Source organism: Crotalus tigris, unplaced genomic scaffold (genome assembly GCF_016545835.1).
Source record: "Crotalus tigris isolate CLP2741 ecotype Arizona unplaced genomic scaffold, ASM1654583v1 scf7180000017560.2302168, whole genome shotgun sequence".
NCBI classification, from domain to species: Eukaryota; Metazoa; Chordata; class Lepidosauria; order Squamata; family Viperidae; genus Crotalus; species Crotalus tigris.
This window is the reverse complement of record NW_024096474.1, coordinates 981,806-1,002,597: the sequence shown is the minus strand read 5'-3', so window position 1 is coordinate 1,002,597 and position 20,792 is coordinate 981,806. Positions and strand designations below refer to the sequence as shown.

The 20,792-nt window shown below is 39.1% G+C and overlaps 1 protein-coding gene across 3 annotated transcripts in view; it reads left to right on the top strand.

Annotated features, from left to right (window-relative positions):
* The window catches only part of TNR (tenascin R), a 578,617-nt gene extending 559,521 nt beyond the window's left edge, over nt 1–19,096 (top strand). For all 3 annotated transcript variants that reach the window (XM_039348585.1, XM_039348594.1, XM_039348604.1), the window contains 5 exons: nt 3,434–3,585; nt 7,583–7,679; nt 9,822–9,983; nt 12,285–12,448; nt 13,752–19,096. In XM_039348585.1, the coding sequence (XP_039204519.1) occupies nt 3,434–3,585; nt 7,583–7,679; nt 9,822–9,983; nt 12,285–12,448; nt 13,752–13,871 (695 nt within the window). In that variant the 3' untranslated portion in view covers nt 13,872–19,096. The remainder of the gene's footprint in view (nt 1–3,433; nt 3,586–7,582; nt 7,680–9,821; nt 9,984–12,284; nt 12,449–13,751) is intronic.
* The last annotated feature ends 1,696 nt before the right edge of the window (nt 19,097–20,792 follow it).

Here is a 20,792-nt window from a genome sequence, read left to right as displayed (position 1 = left end):
AGAATCATGTATGTGAGATGGGCAGCCATATAAGTACACTAAATGTATATACATGAATACACACACGCATGCATGCATACACACAAACTCACACATCTGTAGATCAGACACTGTTATGGAGCTGAAGCGACAGTTTACTGTGACCACCTTACCTTGCCTTCCTGGGACAATTTCTTGATCCTACTAAATAGCTCTGCAGGATGAGATAAGAACTGTTTCTTCCCCGCATTTCTCTTGCTATTCTCTTGCCCCTCCTGCATCCCTCTCAGGAAGCCCTACCCCCCCCCCAGGGTAGAGAAAATGAATAGTTTTACCTAACATCTATTTATTCCCAGTAAGCAAGATTTTTGGAAAAAAAAAATGAATATCTAACTCCACAATCTGAATGTTTCCTTTGTGTTAAAGTGTCAGTTTATGAAACACATTATTATAATCCCAAGTGCTACTGAGAAATCTCACCTTAGGAGAATACTATTCTGTAAACAGGTTGTGAATAAGAACAGAACAAAAGAATAGCTGTGTGAAATTATCTCTTTAGAAAGCCATGTTCAAAAAATGGTCAAATCCAATTTCATTTGTATTAAAGTGTTCAGAAGAGATGACAAAAGGAAAAAGAGCTGTCCACTCATTCGCCCTATCTGTGTTTATATCTAGTAGCCTAAAAGGAATGCCTTGGACCTATTGCAGACCTATGTTTCACTGAGACAAATAAAAAGATTTTTGAAGTGTCAGTTAACAACTCTGGCTATCAACAAACACAAAGCCCACTTGCTTTAAATAGCTGGAGATCAGTGGCTGCTACCTTATCCTTCCTTCCACTTCAGTTAGGATAAAGGAATAGAGCAAGTTTGTTGCAAAGGATAAAAACAGAGTTTTCAAAATGATCCATCCAGCTTAGTTAAAGCATATCAAATTGCTTGGTGTTATTTGACACAGCGTGTTTATATACATCTTCTCATGATCACTTGTCAAAGAATCATAGTGTTGGAAGGAACCTTGGAGGCCTTCTAGTCCAACCCCCTGCCCAGTGCAGAAATCCTCATTACATCCTGCATATATGGATGTCCAATTTTTTTCTTGAACACTTCCAGTAACGGAGCACCTGTGATTTCAGGAAGTAGGTTGTTCCACTGCTTAATAGCTCTTACATTTAGGAAATTCCTCCTTATTTCAATGTCAGTGTGTCACTGTAAAGCTTCCATATATTGTGTTCTACCCTTGAATGTTCTAGAGAATAAATCCACACTCCCTTCCCTGTGACATCTCTTCATCTACCAGACGGTTGGTGTTGTGTGTCCCTTTAGCCTTCTCTTCTGTAAGCTAAATACATCACGTTCATTTAAACAATCTTTGGAGGATTTAGTTTCCAAGCCCCTCAGCATCTTTGTGGCTTTTCTCTGCATTCTTCCCACTTCTCATGCCTTTGATTTACACCAGGACAACCAACTTCTATACTTTTAAGTGTCTTTCTGTTTACTAAGGAAATACTGTGATGGGGACAGATTTTAGAACAATCTTCATCCCTAGATGCATGAGGTTTAACACTATAGAGATTCAGGATCAAGACCCAATCCAGTGCAGATCTGGCAAGGCACATCCTCTTAGTCAGCCTTCCAAGTGCACTATAGAGATGATCAACTGAAGACTCCTTACAACAGCCTTCTCCAATCTAGGCTTCCAGATGTATGAACACAACTTACAGAATTCACAATATAATGTGTGTAGTCTGACAAAAAACAAAAACAAAAAATGTCTCAAGACACCAGTCTGATTAAATTCTGGTAATGCTTTCCAGAACAATAAGGTATGATTAACAAAAAGGAAATTCCCTGGCTATACACTGAAAGTGTTATGCCTGTTCGTGTTTGTTGGAAACATAACAAAGGCCTTTTATTCTTTGCATCTTGTTAATAACTATCTGTCCTTTGTTGTTCATATGTACACAAACCTTTAGGGGAAACACATTACAAGTTGCGTAAAGGAAACATTATTTTGAATGTCATCCATTTCTTCCAAGATCTGTTGAAAATTTTAAAGGTATTAATATAAATGGAAAATAAATAATTCCCATGGAGTGAGTTGGGGAGTACAAGGGGCTTAAATGTTATAAAAAGCAAATGTCTCTTTGCACAGTGAAAGACTTGGAAATACCTATGAATCTAAAAAAAAAGGAAATTATATGAGCAATATTAGTCCCAAAGGCAAAATTGTATGTGTTTATTGTCATTAAAGCAATGAAGAGCTGTTAGCAGTGCCCTGCAAAACTCTTGCTCCATTTCTTGAGAAGCAGAGGTAAACAAAATATGTGCAAAACAACCCAAATTAGCTACTAGTACTGATGATTATTAGTTTGGATAATGAAATGACGATAAGAAAACTACCAAGCTCAAAGAGCACTAATGACTCCTCATAACCCAAATTATTTGATAGCGTTCAATCATTTCCTAGTACAGAAATTAAACGTAAGTGTATGCAGTATTCTTCATGGTACCTAAGAGTAGCATAACCATTTTTTTCTATTTACAAAATCTTAGCCATCTGTAAAAGCACAACAACTGATCTGATGTTTTAAACCAGGAAGATCCCAAGTTAACTCTAAGTCTGTGGGTAGAATTATATCATTTACTGTTCCCTGACTCTAAACTGTACCCCTTATTTGGATCAAGGTTTGTGCAAACTCAGCATCATGGTCAAGTCAGAAGGTTAAAAATACTGATAGCAGAGAACAGTTCTCTTCCAAGGTACACCTCAGAATATCATGCACTAGAAGGGGTCTAAATGGGAAAGGGATCCCTATTTGCAGGAAAGAGGGGTGTCTTCAATGATCTCTCCAGTAGTACCCTATATACAGCAATTCTACCTAACCTTCTCAAAGGAAGATTGCACATTCCTATTTGCATTGCTGATTGCTGGGATTCATGGGAAAACAAGAGCCAATGTGGCAAAAGAGTATTTGTCTAAGGTCATACAGCCAGAGTTATCATGTCCCGTGTCTTTTGCTATTCAGAGCAAATAGCAGAGGTTTGTCATCAATTTCTTGAAATATCATTGTTAGCTTAAAAACAGTCTGAGCTTGTTTGATTCCCAGTTTTCTGTGTACAAACTGCATTCACTTTTTTCAGTGCTGTTGTTCCTTCAAATAGTTGTCAAAAGAATGGTTGTAAATCAAGGACTACCTGTAACCTCACATGGATCAAATTCTTCCATGGTTTTGAATAATTTCTTGTTGTGAAATTAGAAGGGACCCTTAGATCACATCCCTAGTTATTAGCAAAAAATACTAGTGATATTCATATTAAGGAACGTATTTTCTTTTCTTTGAAGTGAATGCGATGTGACTGTCCTCATTGATCTTGACTAATTAAGAATGGTTGTACAATATGTAAACAATCCTGCAATCTCTCTTCTGCTGTGTTATTGCCCTAATCTACAGGAGGCCGTGTGTTTATGAATCCTCAGGACTGTGCCCAGCATTTGATCAATGGCGACAATTTGAGTGGCATTTACACCATTTCCCTTAATGGGGATCTCAGCCAGAGAGTACAAGTATACTGTGATATGACTACAGATGGTGGTGGATGGATTGTAAGTGAATAAATAATGCCACATGTTATCTAGTTCGGTTATCAGAGGTAGAAGAAAATGAATGCATCTAGTCTAGCCTATAAATGATACCACTTTTGTGTAGTGAAACTTCTCACTTTACAAATACCAATTTATGTTTTGAATGTTTGGCAAAACAACTATATTTGTTCATTTTTTTCAAAATTCTTTCATCTCTTCATGTTTAAATTAGAGATTGCAGAGCAAAGCTTTCTGAAAAGACTCTTAAATCATGAAAAAAAAAAACCATTTTAGTCCATCAGAGGATTTGAGGTGATTAGCATGAAACTCTAAGGGTTTAGAGTTGGTATAGAACAAGTGGATGGAAAAATTTATATCAATGCCCATTTTAAATGCTGGTCTCCAAAACAAAACTTATTTGGGAAAGCAAAGGTGGGAGGGGTCTTACAGGTACTTAATGTACATTTTACCTGAATGAAAGTTCTTAGATAAAAGATGTAAAGCAGGAACAAAAAATATGAATCAAACATCAGAATGTCTTGTTGAGATATTCTATTTTCCATGCCCTGAGGACTAGGTTAATAATAGTTACAATCAGGTTCTTTGTGATTGGTTTTACACTGAAACTCCTTTTGGGAGTGAAGCTGCAACTGATTCATGGTTCTATCAAGGAAATTAATCAACAGTGAAATTTCCATGTTCACTGCTCGATATATTGCAGCTGGAGGGAATGTGCGTACCCAGGATTAACCTGTGAGATGATTTAATCTCAAAAGGAAATGTGTTTCATTTTTAATCAAGGTATGGGCAAAAGGCCTTATTGCTGATATTTTCATTTCATATGTAGGAGATAGGAGATTACACACATACAAACATACTCACACATAAACATAATACACATAACAGGATTAGATTGCAGTCAATACTGTGTATTAGCCATCTTCAAAAGATAGATCAGAGATAGCAAAAGTAACAATAAACCACTCACATACTGTAAAACCAAGTAAAGCCCTAAAATTCAAACATTTCTTACATAACTTGCATGAAGAAAAATGCATTCCTACTCCATCCATTTCAAAGCTTGCTTATTCAATTTCATATTCAAACTTTCACAGATAAAGCTGCCCATGTTTCAGGCTGGAGTGAATTTCACAATTGGCTTAAAATAAAATAAAAACTCCTACTTTTGTTGCTTTCACAGCTGAACAGAAATAGTTTAGGTTCCATCTAGCACAGGGGTCTTCAAACATGGCCCTTTTATGACTTGTGGACTTCAACTCCCAGAATTCCTCAGCCAGCATGCCTGGCTGAGGAATTCTGGGAGTTGAAGTCCATAAGTCATAAAAGGGCCAAGTTTGAAGACCTCTGATCTAGCATATCATGTTGATTCACTTGAGAAGTTGTCCAACAGTATATCTAGAAATCATCCCTGATTTCCTGAAAGAGTTGGGGGGGTGGAATCATATTTCAGATGTTTATAGAAATTCTGGTATAGCAATAAAGATAAAAAGGGATAATAATCAACATTCAGTATTAAATATTCATATCTTCGGGACTATCTCCTTCAACCAGAATTAATCTATCTAATATAAACTATATGGAGAAAATTGCTCATAGTTCCCTCTACCACCATTACAACGGCTGAGGCTAGGAAGAGATACTTCTCTCTTAGGGCAAGCCACAGGAAGACAGCTTGCCCAACCATTCCAGTCTTCTAGAAGTTGGTCAAATTCAAACTGTTCCAGAAGATTTTTGGTTAATTAATTAATATAGCTTGACTGAATAACATGTTTGTGTGTGTGTACCTCCCCCCCTGAGATTTCATCCTAATTTCCTTCATTCTGTAGCCTTTTTAATCATCTAAACCAGTGGTTCTCAATGTTTGTGTGACGGCGGCCCCCGTCACACAAACGTTCTGTGCATGCGCGGCGTGGCGCGCACGGGGGGTGGGCCCACGCATGCGCAGCGTGCATGGGGGTGGGCCCGCGCATGCGTGGCGCGCATGGGGCAGGGGGCGCCCGCATGCGCGGCGTGCATGCGCAGCGCGCATGCGCAGTGGCACCCCATGCGTGACGCGCATGTGCAGCGCCGCCCCCTGAGGAGAGAAAATGGCGGATCGCCTTCTTTGGCGACCCCCGAAAAATGGTTGATCGACCCCAAATGGGGTCGCGACCCATAGGTTGAGAACCGCTGATCTAAACTATGCCACTAAATCATTTTCTTTCTTCCACAAAAAGTCCATAAGGGGTTTCCAGGCTATTGATTAATGTGAATCAAAAAAGTCAGTTTGTCCATCTCAGTAAGTTCTGTCACTTCCACCAATTATTCCTCCATAATGGGCAATGCCAAATTTTTCCATTTTCCCACACAGTTTTTTTTTTTACTGAAATCAATGGTTTTACTTTTTTCACTTGTGTTGTCGTATTGTATGCAAACTGTCTGGAGTAAAAAAAAATGCAGTGGTTTAAAAATCTGGTAAATAAATTCTTGCACTGAATGTAAGGAAAGTGTATAACCAGTTCAGAAACTCCCTGTAATTTCTTATGACTATTTTAAACTCATCAATTTTTTCCCTTTGAAGTTTTCTCTTAGAAATGTCACACATCTTCCTGCAAGACATATTGCAAATCTTCTCATTCCCTACAGCAGACATGTCAAACACAAGGCCCGCGGGCCAGATCCAACCCGCCATGTGGTTCTGTCTGGCCCAGGGACCTGCTCTGGAAACATCTAAGGATTGGCACATGGCAACTTGGCCCAGCCCAGGCTGACTGGGCACTAATCTACAACCTGTGCCAGCCATCAAAGCCAGAACATGCTCAGCCTTAGATCCACGGGGCAGCCCTGGAACCAACGATGGAGCGCCCCTGCCCTGTGCCCTGGGCACACGTACAAGTAGAGTCTGGCATCCCTGCTGAATGTCTTGCCCCGCAGGCTGACTTCACCCAGGATGGTGGCGCTGGACCTCTCCTGTGTGCACACCCAGGGGATGGGGCAGAGGTGGCGGGGCAGCTCCTCGCTGATTCCAGGGCTGCCCTGTGGATCTAAGGCTGAGCATGTTCTGGCTTTGATGGATGCAACCAGGTTGTAGATTAGCACCACCCCTCCCTCCCACCAGCACCTCCATGACCTGCTCGCTGACCTAGCCTTGCAGCCACGAGGCTTCCCTTTTGCCAGGACCTGCCCTGCCCTGCCCACGTGGGATAGCGATGGCCGGCAGCGGCATGGACACCCTCCTGTCACCCCTTCCTGAGCGCGGAGGAAAGAAAGAGATGAGATGAAGGAAGGGAGGGAGGAAGGGAAAAAGGAAGGAAGGAAGGAAGGAAGAAAGGAAGGAAGGAAGGAAGGAAGGAAGGAAGGAAGGAAGGAAGGAAGGAAGGAAGATTATAATGAGAGGGAGGAAGGATCTGAGGGAAATCCTGCCTTAGCACATGGCCACGAGCAGCCCTGCTACCCTTCCGCCCTCCCCTTGTCCCCTCCTCCTGATCTCTCCTGGTGGTCTCCCATCCTATCGCTGAGGATGCTTTGGATTCAAAGCCGGGTCTCTTCCCCTTTGACCCACACATTTTGCCTTCCCGCACACACCATGAGCAACTTGGCCAAGGAAAGTGAGCCAATCAGCAGCAGGCTTGAGGAGGGAAGCGCAGCCGGGTGCCCCCTTGGGAAAGGCTGGGCTCCGGGAAACTCACATCACTGGGAGTCCTCTGTATGGCCTGAGAGGGACAGCAAGGCTCCTGTGATGGACAAGGGTATAATGTTTGTCCTGGTCTCACCTTCCTCCGCTGGACACAATGGATCCCCCAGTCCCGCCCAGGCTACCACAGGTGTCCCCCAACATGAGCAATGTTGAGGTGGCCATGCCCATGCCCACCTCACTCACGCCCACCCCCACTATGCCCACCCCAGCTACACCCATCCTGGCCCCCCAAGATCAACTACAACCCTGATGCAGCCCTCAATGAAATCGAGTTTGACACCCCTGTCTTACAGTATCTTTCACCTTGATCTTTCCTTGCAGGTCTTCCAGAGAAGACAGAATGGACTGACTGATTTCTTTCGCAAATGGGCAGACTATCGCATTGGCTTTGGAAACCTGGAAGATGAGTTCTGGCTGGGTAACAAATCGCTAACTTTGTTTTTCACTGACACTGCCTATGGAGAAACTAGATATCTGCTCATCATAGCATCTGAAAACATATACACATCTTCTCTGTGTCTCCTCTTCTCCCCAATCACCCATTTTAATCATGGTTTTCTCTGCCTCAACAAATAGTTTGGTTGGCTTGCCAGCTTTATTCATTTTTTGTTCTGATTTTTATTAATGACAAACCACATGCTATGAAGGCACATAGAATGGGTTCTTCGCTTCTACCTTATTTTGCAGGTAACATGGCAATCCAAATTGCCCTTTTGCCTCCATAGAATGTGTTGATCAAATTCTTTGTTCAGATGACATGGAATCATTGTGTTCTACACATGTACTTTTAATTGTATCACATGCAGTTATATAGCATTACAGTATCTGCTGAAAGAAAAGCCTACACCAAGGAGTTAATTGTGCATTAAGTTTATATTCCTTCCAACAGGCAATTGTACAGGAATATACTTCCTAGCCCTACCTTAGTGTATTATAAGGAAATATCAATAGGACATAATTAAATGAATTCCTTTACTACAGAGGACTCTGTTCTTCTGTGACAGACTATATACTACATTAAACAACAACATCCCCCAAGAAAGATGCTAATTCCTAATCCAGCTGCATTCTATAAAAATAAAGATTCTCTCAAACTGAGTCTGACTCAAGGTATCTATACAGATATGGCTATATACATTTTTTGTCAGTAATGCACAAGAGTTTCCCCCTCCTCCCAGATTCCCAGTTTACCCTGCAGCCTTTGGATTTCCTAGTGATTTCCCTTCCAAGTCTTAATCAGGCTCAACACTGCCTTAGAAACAACCAAGATCAAGTAGATGCTGCCATCTGCTGTACACAAATGTTCAGTATCCATTTAGCCTAATACATATGCCTGGATGTGTGGAGGAGAATTTAAGATTTGATGTATTAGCTATTCCTCTTCCATAAAACAAAGAAACAAATTGGCAAACTTATTTAATCATGAAAGATAGCTCTAATTCTCCCTTTTACCAACAACCATAGTTTTTAATTTATGACTGTAGTATTCTGGATGGGCATTTTGGTAAAAAAAAATGTACTTCATTTTTCACTTCATTGTCTCCTTTAGACCTGTGGAAGGAAATTATTAAGGAGTCACACTATTCCTTTTCTATGCCTGGAATAGCAGAAAAGAGATTCTGCTGTTTATGTTTCTTCATTTCATTGAGGTAGCAGGATTTTGCTCTTTAACTTGCTGTCAGATTTCTTTGTCTCTCCTAGAAGATTAAAACATATGGCTCCTTGACCTCTCCCTCAACATTTCTCACCCATTCCCAGAAAAAACATCTGCAAATCCATCTGAGAGGGAAAACACTGGGAGAGAGAGAGAATAATAACCTCTGTGTTAAAGGGGCAGGATGGGAGAATCACTAGAGAATTTTTCAGCATAGTCATGAATTTCAGTGAGGGAAACATTCAGAACAGATTATTGGAATAAATTGGTTTAAGATAAGTGTAATGATATTCATTAAATAATCTCTATGCCCCAAGGATTTCATGATCTTGGAAAATTCATGGATGTGTATGCTGATCAGTTCCCCATATAAGATGAGGATATCAATAGCAGTCGGGCAAAAACAGCTTGACATACAGCATAAAGAGCTTTCTATAACCATCATGAAAGGTTTCTGGATGTGGTAAAGAAATAAACTATCCCTTCCTCAAAAGGCTAGGCCAGTGAATCAGTGGTGTTGCTGTTTTTAATAGTCATTCTATTGTAAAAGCAGCCTTCACACCCATACAGCAAGTTCATCAAGTTGGCTTTGGAAGAGGTTTCCAAATCAGATACCCAGTGTGCTTATTAACATATAAATAAAATAGTAACCTGCTATAAAAAATATTGTAGAGACTTATTTGGATCTTTCAAAGGAGACTAGTATCTTTAGCACAACCAATGAAATATTTTTACATTTTATTGGGGTTTTTTTTCATAAATACTTTCCTGAATACAACAGTATAATAAATGATAAAATATAACCAAATAGACAGAAATACCATCTGAAATATGAATTCCATTATTCATTGCTTACAGATTTCTAGATACAAGGTCTTATAAAATCTCTGTTTATGTTCTCTCCAGGGCTAGATAATATGCACAAGATCACATCACAAGGGCGCTATGAACTGTGGATAGATATGAGAGATGGTCAAGAAACAGCTTATGCCTATTATGACAAGTTTTCCATTGGAGATGCCAGGAGTCTCTACAAGCTCCGGATAGGGGAATATAATGGCACTGCTGGTATGCCTTTAAGAATTACTCCTCCCATCCCAGACTATCTCAACAGGTCTTCTTACGGAGCAGGGAGAATGAAGGATGGGGGAGAGGGGAAGGAACTACTTCTTTGACATCACTCCCATTCATTCTCTCCTTCAGAATAACAGAATTGGAAGGGAGGTCTTCTAGTTCAACGCCCTGCTCAAGCAGGAAACCCTATACCATTTCAGACAAATGGTTGTCCAATCTCCTTTTAAAAATCTCTAGTATTGAAGCAGCCACAGCTTCTGGAGGCAAGTCATTCCACTGGTTAATTGTTCTGTCAGGAAATTTCTCCTTAGTTTTAGGTTTTAGTTTTCATCCATTGCTTCTTGTCCTGCTTTGGTGCTTTGGAGAATATGTTGACCCCTCCTTTTTTTGTGGCAGCCCCTAAGATATTGGAACACTGCTGTCATATCATTGTTAGTCCTTCTTTTCTCTAGACTTGCCTTACCCAATTCCTGCAACCATTCTTCATATGTTTTAGCCTCCAGTCCCCTGATCATCTTTGTTGCCCTTCTCTAAAAAATGAGCTTGCGGGCAAAGGGAAAGGGAAAGGGCAGATTTGAACTGCGACTGGGAGAGGAAAGAAGGGGGGTATTAGGGAGAGGAAAAGCAAATGTGTTGATGCTCACACTGAAGGCTGCTGCTGTCAGCCCTTTTTTTTTCTTCTTTTGGATCCTTGTGGCGGAGTGGGGACAAATGGGTCAATCCTAGGAATCCCCAAGGAATCTTTCATTGACTGGCCAGGAAAATGCCACTAGACCAATTAGGAATTCTTTCTGGCTGAGTAAATAGCCCCAGAGAAATTTGCGACCCCTTTTAAAATGAAGCCCCCAAAGAGCCCCGAGTTGATCACTTCTCCTTCCAGCCCTGAGCATTTGGCAAGGCCGGAGACGAAGGACCGGTACCTGGATGTCAGCAGAGCACCTGGCCCTCCCAGTGGACGTGCTTGGAAGAAATGGCTGGGGTGGTGGGCCTTCTCTCACAGATGCACCATGCTTTAGGCCTGGATCTGTGCAGGGAGTACCCAGGAGTGCCATGCTTGCTTCACAGCTTGGCCAATGAGTTGCTGTGGCTCCAGGCTCTGGCTGACCCCAGCCTCGAGGACATCTAATTTGAGAAGATTCAAATTTAAAGCAAGACAAGGCCCATGGCAATTCTCTTGTCTCTCTCTTGAATTGTTCTGCATTGATTTGTCCTGCAGTGAGTTGTCCCAGTTGGCCGGGGTGAGATGGCCAGGGCAAGAGAGCCAGAGCGAGTCGGCTGTGGCAAGTTGTCCTAGACCCCTTAACATTCGCATATCAAATTGATTCCATAATCAATTTCTATAGAACAAATTCTATAGAAAGTAATAGTAGGTTTTTTTTAATTTTAAAAAGTTTAATCAGTTGTTCCAGTACTTCAGCTGTCTCAAAAGCTGAAAATGCTACTCATTTAACAGTGCAGTCCTTAAGGATCCTAAAAACCAGTATAAAATATACATATGTATTAGAGCAAGATGTGTATTGGAGGATGTAGCCACCTACTCTGAAAGCTACTGTTTTATGCCAAAATGTTCAGCTGTCCTCTCTTCCTAAGAAAAATAAATAGCCAAGTGCTATCTGTTTACAGTACAGCCGTGGTGTCCCATTACAAGCCATTTATGCAACAATTCGTTCTTATAATCCTGATGTTGCCACTGTTTAATTTGGTCCAATTTCCACGACTGCACAGAAGATCAACACTGTTTTATATGGGCTGATACTCTGTTCATCATGGTACAATACTTGAGCCACCTAACAATCTTATTTCAGTTGCCAAGAGGCAGAAAAACTACTATAGAAATGGTTGTGACACAGAAGGATAAGAAAGATACAGAGTTAGACTGTGTTCCCAGGAGATTTAAGTAGCTCCATTTTGTCATCTTTGGTGGAAATTTTTGTAGGACTCGGCAGTCATTTCTAACTATATTATGTCACCCTTCAAAATATTAGATTCATCTCTAGTCTTCTTAAGACTACAGAAAGAAAAAAATATTAGCTGTAATTATTATTATATGATTCACACATATAAGTACAACCCTTAGCAAACATTGTTTGATGATGGTCACCTGAGCACATGAAACAAAACAGATGCTGTGAAGATATTTAAATTCTTAGCTCCGGAATCAGATTGGGATAGTCCACTTTACTATAGTTCTTGGGTATTATTGTAGTTCTCAGGAAACCAGCATGGATATATCAATCCTTTGTTGTCCCTTCAAGAGAAAGATGGAAAAAATTAAGGTGATGCCTTATTTTGCAGGGGATTCACTCAGCTATCATCAGGGACGTCCATTTTCCACCAAAGACAGAGACAATGATGTTGCCGTTACAAACTGTGCTATGTCATACAAAGGGGCCTGGTGGTATAAAAACTGCCATCGAACTAACCTCAATGGCAAATATGGCGAATCCCGACACAGCCAGGTAAGAGCAGGATGGATACAGTACTGTTTGCAAGACCCTATTCTTCCGAAAAGGTTATAAGAGTGAGTGATAAGCCAGACAGTTCATCATTTACATAAGGCAGGGATCAAATTAAATAGTAGCATTGATTATGTTACCTAGTTTGGGTACATCTGCAAGAAAAGAAGCTCAGAGAGCACCAAGAACCCCTCATAACTAATAACAAATGGCAGTTTACATTTTCACCAAATGCCAAAAGCTTTTTTAAAAAAGCAACAACAACAATAATAATAGCAAATAACATCTATGGAGAAGAGAGACTCATCTGGCTCTCACCCCAATCTACATCATTTTCTTCCAGCCCAAATATTTACTGATGGTGCCATTGCAGCAAAGTATAGGCTACCTATAGTTGGAAAGCAACATGCCATAAAGCAAAAACCCTAGTATGGAAAAAATGTTACCAGTATGGTCAGGGCTTACCTTTTCCCCATGCCTGGGAATTGTTACTAATACTATTGTTGTTGTACTAATACAAATACTTATTTCCTAAAAATTACGTAAGAGCTTTAGGAAACTGTTTTAAAATAAATAAAGATTATATTTAAAAAACAGAGAATAAGGCAAAAGTTTGGAAGAATTAGAATTCTGCACTGCATTAAACCACAGTCCAGGTAAAATATAAGTTTGAATATACAAATTCCTTTTGCCATAAAAGGATATCCCTTGTAGAGAATTAAACAAAGCAGAAAAAAAGTCTAAATATTTTAAATGCACTAGTAGTCTGCATGTTGAGGAGATATATATGGAGAAAAAAATTAAAAAGTTAAGTGTCTTAAGATTGAATTTGGTTATGGATGGAATGTTTATATCTTGTTTTGCTTAGTTAATTCTGGTTCTTACAAAATAATAAAATTATATGCATTCTGGAGTGGTAATAACAACTAAAATAACAAGCCCTAATTATCTCTTATCCACCTCAGATGGCTATCCTTATTTTCTACTTACAGATTATATATAGTAAATAAAAATATAATCTTTTTATCTGCGGCCCAAAGTGGACTTTTGTTTGACACCTCATTCTTCACAATATTTATGCTGAAATGTTTTGGTATTACCTATGTGTTGATATTACAGCCATAAGGGTGAGGATGGCTAGACAAGTTTCATAAAATTTTTGTCATTGTTATAAACAGCTCCCACTCATATTACTGGGATATTTTGGCTTGAAAGAGTGTGATATATTTGCATCTAATAACTGGAAAAAGGTACTGTGCAAGTGATTCCAAGCATATTGATCCCTTTTCCTTTCTTTGACCCTCAGGGTATTAACTGGTATCATTGGAAAGGACATGAGTTCTCCATACCTTTTGTGGAAATGAAAATGCGGCCGTATAACCACCGCAACTCCCTGGGGAGGAAACGCCGATCAGTGCAACTGTGAAATGGCAGGAATCCTTCGGGACATGCAGTCCTTTCCTGTCATGAATTTGTATTTTACAATATGAAAAGAACAAAAGTAAAACTGAGGTAGAAGCCTGCTCCATGCTGAGGGCTGAGGAACACCATGATACCCCAGAGGGCTGACTAACGTTGATAAAAGAACAACCATAATGCTTGCTATCATTCCTAGGAAACTATTGGGCTCCTGCCCAGCCCCACTTCTTTCAGTTTTCATTCCATTCCTTCTTGAAATTATTAGTCAATGGCTTTATTTAAGGTCTTTGTCGTAACCCAGTTTCTGCTGTTGGTTATGGCCACCAGATCTGAGCAAAAATACAAGTGATCGCTAGAGGACAGAAAGAGTTAGCATTTTCTCTCCCTCTTTTTTTGCGATCCAGATTTTTGCAATCTAGATCTCTTGGCCCTGCTCGGCCCTGTTGTAGATGCTTTCTTTTATATGCAAGCCTGCTTTACCAGAGGGTACCGAGGGGGAGGTGCTCAAAGAGCTATTTTTAAAGATATTTGGACCCGTGCAGCTGCATGATGGAAGCAGAATTCTTCACAATGATGTCTATTGAGTCAGCATGAGGCCATCTGCCAGGAAGAGGAGACAAATTATAGCTATTTATTTCAACTCATGTCGATCCCATTTTTTCCCTGAGCAGGCAACAAAGATATACATAGAGCCCCATACACACACTTACGTATACAAACAAACATATGCATATACACATACACAAACATATACATACACATAAATAAGCATATATAATTCCTAAAACAGTAACCTTCACATTCATAAATCAGCTTATAGATATGAGTGCTGCAGACATACTCACTCTGAATTCTGTTTGGAAGCAAAGTCCTCATTTCTAGATTGTTCTCACTCCAAATTGTTTTGCCTTATTTATTAGAGGCTAAGTTAAGGAAAGGGATTGGTGGATTTCCCTGGCTTTGTTTCCCTTCCCACCCAGTGTCATCACCAATTAGTCTTCCTAGTAAGGATGGAATGAATTAGGGCAATTTTAGAAGGACGCCTAAAACAGTACATTGAGCCATCAATCAAGTTTTCTGCCTAGCAAATGGTTGGTGCTAAAGAGTGGGGAATGGGGTAAAGCAGACAGGTGTTTCCCCAGTGTTCCTCATAACTCCCTCCTCTGTGTCTATGATCTCTCAGCCCTCACCCATGTTCAAAAGTAGCCCAGCTGACTCATAAAAAGCAAAAAGGGTTGCACAGAGTGGAGAAGGGAACAGTAATGAGTGAGATCCAGTGAGTAAGATTCATCTTTATCTAATGCTGCAAAGGAGTGGTAGTGCTGGCAGCAAATGGCCAAGGAGTACACTTCTGACATCATGATAGGCACTGAAAATTAGGTGGTAGTTGGGCACAGAGAACACACAACTGGAATTGACCCACATATAATAACAGCATGTAATCCAGCACTGTCAAATCCAGAATGGAATGGGCAGAATTACACAGCCATCCCCACTGCCACCAGAGGCTACATGAGGTTACAAGAACTGTGACTGCAGCATATCAGTCCCCAAAGGGCAAGGCAACAATTGTAGCATATGTGCATGTCCTCAGAAATCATAAAAACAGCAAAAACTGAAAAATACACAATAACTTTAATTGAAATCTTTTTTTTTTTTAGTAGATATAGGGGGGAAAGTCTGTAATACATCCAGTGATGACTAGAGCTGGCAGAAATCTGTTTCCCAGTTTATATTGATCTTATTTGCAGCACAGAACTAATTCTCCTCCAAGAGACCACTACACCCAAGCTATAAAAGAGGTTTAGCACTCTTGCACCAAACCATATTTACAAGGAGCCACTAAAAGATCTGGCAAGCAGAATAGAAAGTGCCAATCCAGCATTACATTGAAAGATGCTTACAACCAGAGCCAAAATGGCCGTAGACAGCAGTGCTAAACAACTATAGAAGAAGGGCTGTGCTCACTGCAGCCTATAGTGATTAGTAGGGGTTGGAGTGATCTTGATCTCAGCAACCAAATGGTCAGTGAAGGGTGCCAGAAAGTATCCATGACAGAAACTGTCAGGAGAACAGAGAGGTCTATTTTAATACCAGATGGGCAAAATATGGCAGAAAAAAAGGAGTAACCAATGCTATAACTTGGAGGAAATGAAAGCAAGACTTAAAAGGGCAAATTCTTTATATAATTACTTGCAACTATATAGTTACAGCATGACCACCAAAAGACAAATATTGTCCTCCTTTGTTGGGGAATATTGTTCACTTTTGAGAATAATCTATGGAAGCTAAATGTAGCTGTTTCTTTATTTTCTTTAAGAGAGAGAAGCAGGTGGAAATAGGAGTTAAGAGTTTATCTGAACCAGCTTCTGGGACATGTATTTATCCAGTGGTGGGATTCAAATATGTGAACAACCAGTTCTCTGTGTGGATGCCACTTCCAGAAGTCTATTCTGGGCCTGGGCAACAAAAATTAGCTACCAGTTCTGTCGAACTGGTGCAAACCGGCTGAATCCCATCACTGTATTTCTCTTAACACATTTTTCCCACATACCTTCCCAGTCAAATATCTCCAGACTTCTTTCAGCCTATGGCAGTTGCAGCCTCAGTCATAAAAGCCTCCATTTGTGTTTTTCTTTAAAAATAAAATCCCCATAGTATAAATAATAAAACCTTAACATAGATGTCTATCTTTTCTATCATGGTCCATGACCTGTCTTCCTTCATAATACCAAGTGGGGAGGGGGAAATCCACACATGTATCTCTTAAACATAGAAAACGGGCATAATAAATTGGAGCTTATCCTGCCCCAGAGCCTTGTGTGCATATAGGATCTGTGGGTTGGTTAGGCATATAGGCACATTCAAGTGAATCTCCATTTGTAGGTTGTACAAGTTTCAGTCTTTGTCCTTTTCTATAAAACTGAAGTCTAATTAGATGGGCAGACCTTAATCTAGTCCATTTCAAACACTTGTGAATTCTTCTACATGCATGTGCTGACCAATTCCCTGAACTGGTTCTTGCCCCTGCCCATAGCAGTTAACTGTATCTCCTCCATAACTGCAAAACTGATCCATTAACTCACAAACCATTGTATAAATCACTGTACCCCCCACATAGAAGTATCTGTTCCCTCTTAACATGAGTTTGTATTAAAGATTGTAACTGCAGAGTGAACCAACACAAGTTAGTGACATTTTCGAAAACATTTCAACAGAATATGCATCTATAAATGACCTTTAGAAATCAAATAACAGAATTTTAAATAAATAAACAGGAGCATGGGAAACATCTAAATTAACAGCAAAGATACTGAAGGTCAGTGAATGAATATGTTCTTTTGATTTGGCTGTGAGTTTATTACTGTTGGGCAACAGCATAACAGGTAAAAAAAGCCACTATTGGGGAAAGAAGGAAGGAAGGAAGGAAGGAAGGAAGGAAGGAAGGAAGGAAGGAAGGAAGGAAGGAAGGAAGGAAGGAAGGAAGGAATTTTTTTCAAAGAGTAGAATAGCACACAACAACCATCTAGTGATGCAATCAAGAATATATGGCATGGAATCAAGGAAGGAACTGTCTCCCCTTTACTTTAGATTAGGCAAACTACTTTATGAGTCACTAGGTTTGCATAACTGACCACAAGCAAGTAGGAACAGTAAAACTATCATACTCATTGTTTTAGGGAACATTTGTTCTAAAGCCCAGTACAGTGTATGTAATAAAAAAAGTAGAAACATAATCTAATTTACAGAAACTTTTTAACTACCCTATCTGCCCAGCAAGTTTTAGATTTCAGATGGAATATTGTAATCCTTTGGTGTATGTCATCATCATCTCCATCACCATCATCATCCTCTATTAATCCAATGAATATCATTAGACTGGGTTCTTTCAAATGGTTAGGTTTTACCAAGAGCCTAGAAATCATAGAAGTATTGTCATATTATGTAGAAAGTTCCCAGCAAGGTATTTTGTTTTGTTTTGGCAAAGTCAATGGTATTAAGTCGTATACATTTAAAACCATTACATATTTGGTGAATTCTTTAATATGTCTCCAACAGTGCAAACATTGGATTTTTTTTCTTCCAAAGTCATTCACTGCAATTTGCAAATCATATTATTTTGTTACTTTTTCCATTTGTTTTTCAAATTTGTTCAACTATCTCCTTTGATTGCTACATCTACAGAATATTTCTTCTTCTTAGTAATAATAATGTGTTGCCTTTCAAGAGTGTACTGGTCTGTATTTATAATTCACACAATCCTGTCTTCATTTTCTAAGGCTTTTTCAAGTTTATGATCCCATAGTTTTTGTGAAACCAAATGTTTTACATAAATTCCAGTGCAAAATTTTTGCAACTCTTATCATGGCATAGATTATATACTCAATTTGGCCTAGTTCTGCTAAGCCACTCATAAGGTATTCTTTGATCTTACACAGTTAGTAATTGCTATCATTTGAAATATGTTCAGTTTTGGCATTAATGATTGCTTGCATGCTGTGTTTTTGAGCTGCTGTAATTATTGTTCAGTTTCATTTTAAGAATTTCAGTTTTCAGTCACTGCCAACTCAAATTTTGGTTTTATTTTCTTTCAATATCATACTGAGTATGAAGAGGTTTATATTTCCAGGCATTAATTGGGTTTTACAAACTTCTACCAGTAGTGATTTCTTTTTGTGCCTGATATAATCATTCAGGCCGTATTTCTCTTCTACCATTGTTTGCTTTACTTGGAGTAATACCCTCCCACCTTTATTTCTGCCAATTCCACTTCCTTTGTGGAAAGCATGATTCATGTTCATTAATTTTCTTGGTTGTTTTTTTTAATCAAGTATGTCTAATTCAGCTTGAGCCCAATCAATTATACCCACACTATATTGAATAGCAAGAACAGCCCAAGTGTTTATGGCTTTAATTATATTCCCCATGCTTAATTTTGTTTTCAATTTTTAAAACTTGTTTGATATAATCAAAATTAATATTTTTTTTAATTTGCTCAAGTAGTAAGAAAGAAGCTTCCATTAATCCTAATATTTCAAACCTTCTTCTGATGCCAATTGTTCCATGTCATTTGTATTAATTAGCTATAATCAGTCTTCTTTAACAATTTTTAAGGTGACCAACTTTTTTACAATGAAAAGGAGGACACAAATAAATTGAAGAAAAAAATATTGTAAATAAAAGAAACATTTTATTCATTGCAACAATAATACAGACAACTTGCATGTGCAAAGTTTGCCAGCCGGGTGTTTTGGCGCACTCAGCAGCAATTCCTATTGGCTTTCCAAAGGGGGAGTAGCCCAGCTCATGCAAAAGTTGAAAAAAAAACCATCAAAAAAAGATGCCGGAACGCTGTTCTGAGCATTCTATGAGAAAAAAAAAGCCCTGCAGATTAGTCTTCAAATATCGAAAAGGAGGACATGTAGGAGGACACTTTTGGAGGGAGGACAGAACTTATAAAAGGAGGACTGTCCTCCCTAAAGGAGGACAGTTGGTCACCTTACAATTTTGCTTCCTTCAATCTTCAAATTGCACATTTATGTAGACAAAAGTGCATTCCTATATCCTTGCTAAATATATAGACTTGTCTCCAGTAGAGATTCAAATTTCCTTTGCATTTTCGAATAACTTTAGGTCATCCATTCATGGATTATTTTTGGATTTTGTTTTAAAGTTGCTTAAATTATGTGAAGATAGCATTATTGCTAAAACTAATAGTGAATGTGACAATAACTAATATGAGAACATTCTCCTAATTTTAACTAATTGTGTCTGGATACAACATGATGAATCAGATTGCTTCCAGGGTGGCAAAGAAGTGAAAAAAGACTGTGTATTTTTTTCCTTTTTTATTCAAACTTTATGCTGATTGAAAGGTGAGCATTTGAAGGCTTTGGAAAAAATATTCAGATGCCACAATGTATGTATACCTACAAAGGTCAGAATTATGCAAGCCATAGGATTTTCTTTTTGTTCCATTTTATTGAAAGCAAAAATTAGAGTTGAAGAAGCAGAATAGAAAGAACATTCGTGTTGGAGAAGACTTATGCAACAGATAGCCAAGGAAAGAAACAAATGGATCATGGAACAAATCAATCCAGAATTCTCATCTGAGTCACAAATGACCATAATGGTCATATTAAGTGAAGACACATTTCCTTGAAATGTCCACAGAGCTGGGAAAGGTGAAAATAATAGGGAAAAAAGAAAAACCAGCAGCAAGATGAATGAACTTGATTTCAGTGCCAGTGTGTGTACCACAAGGTGATCTGAAAAGCTAAGCTGGTGTCCATCTATGTGGTTGCTAAGAACTGACACTGATACATTATTAATTATTCAATTTTGACTTTGCCAATAAACTTCACTGTTGGCTATTAGATTTATTTCATTCATTCATCAACACTTTAAAGTTTTATTAATCCCGAAAATGTCTAGGCATTTTCTAGTCCACGTACATAGAAGTGAGGCAAGCAGTTTTTCATAGTCTAACTGAGCAATAAAAAACTTCTATTTGAGTTTTTAATTAATCATCTTGTCAATTAATCTCTGGTCTTGCATGCCTTGTGAATTTTTAAAAGTTCCATCTTGCTAAAAAGATAAAGCGCAACTTAAATCTCGTGGAAGCAAGTGATAGGCCTGTGATGGTCAGGATTAGTGCCTTTCACTTTAGTTTTTCTCACATTAGAAAGATTCTTCCCACTGTCCATCTATTCTTCATTCTTTACAGTTTAGAGAAGCTTATTTAGCTGTGTGGCTAATCTGGAATGTATTTAATCCCCAAACTGTATACTTTATCCCTCCCTGGGTTCACTCTGAATTTTTATCCTTTTGGCTTGCAAGTAAAGAATTCAGTTGTATAATGACATCTTTCATTTGTTTTCCTTCAAATATGTTCTTCATTTTTTATTATTCCACCTGTCTTCTTATT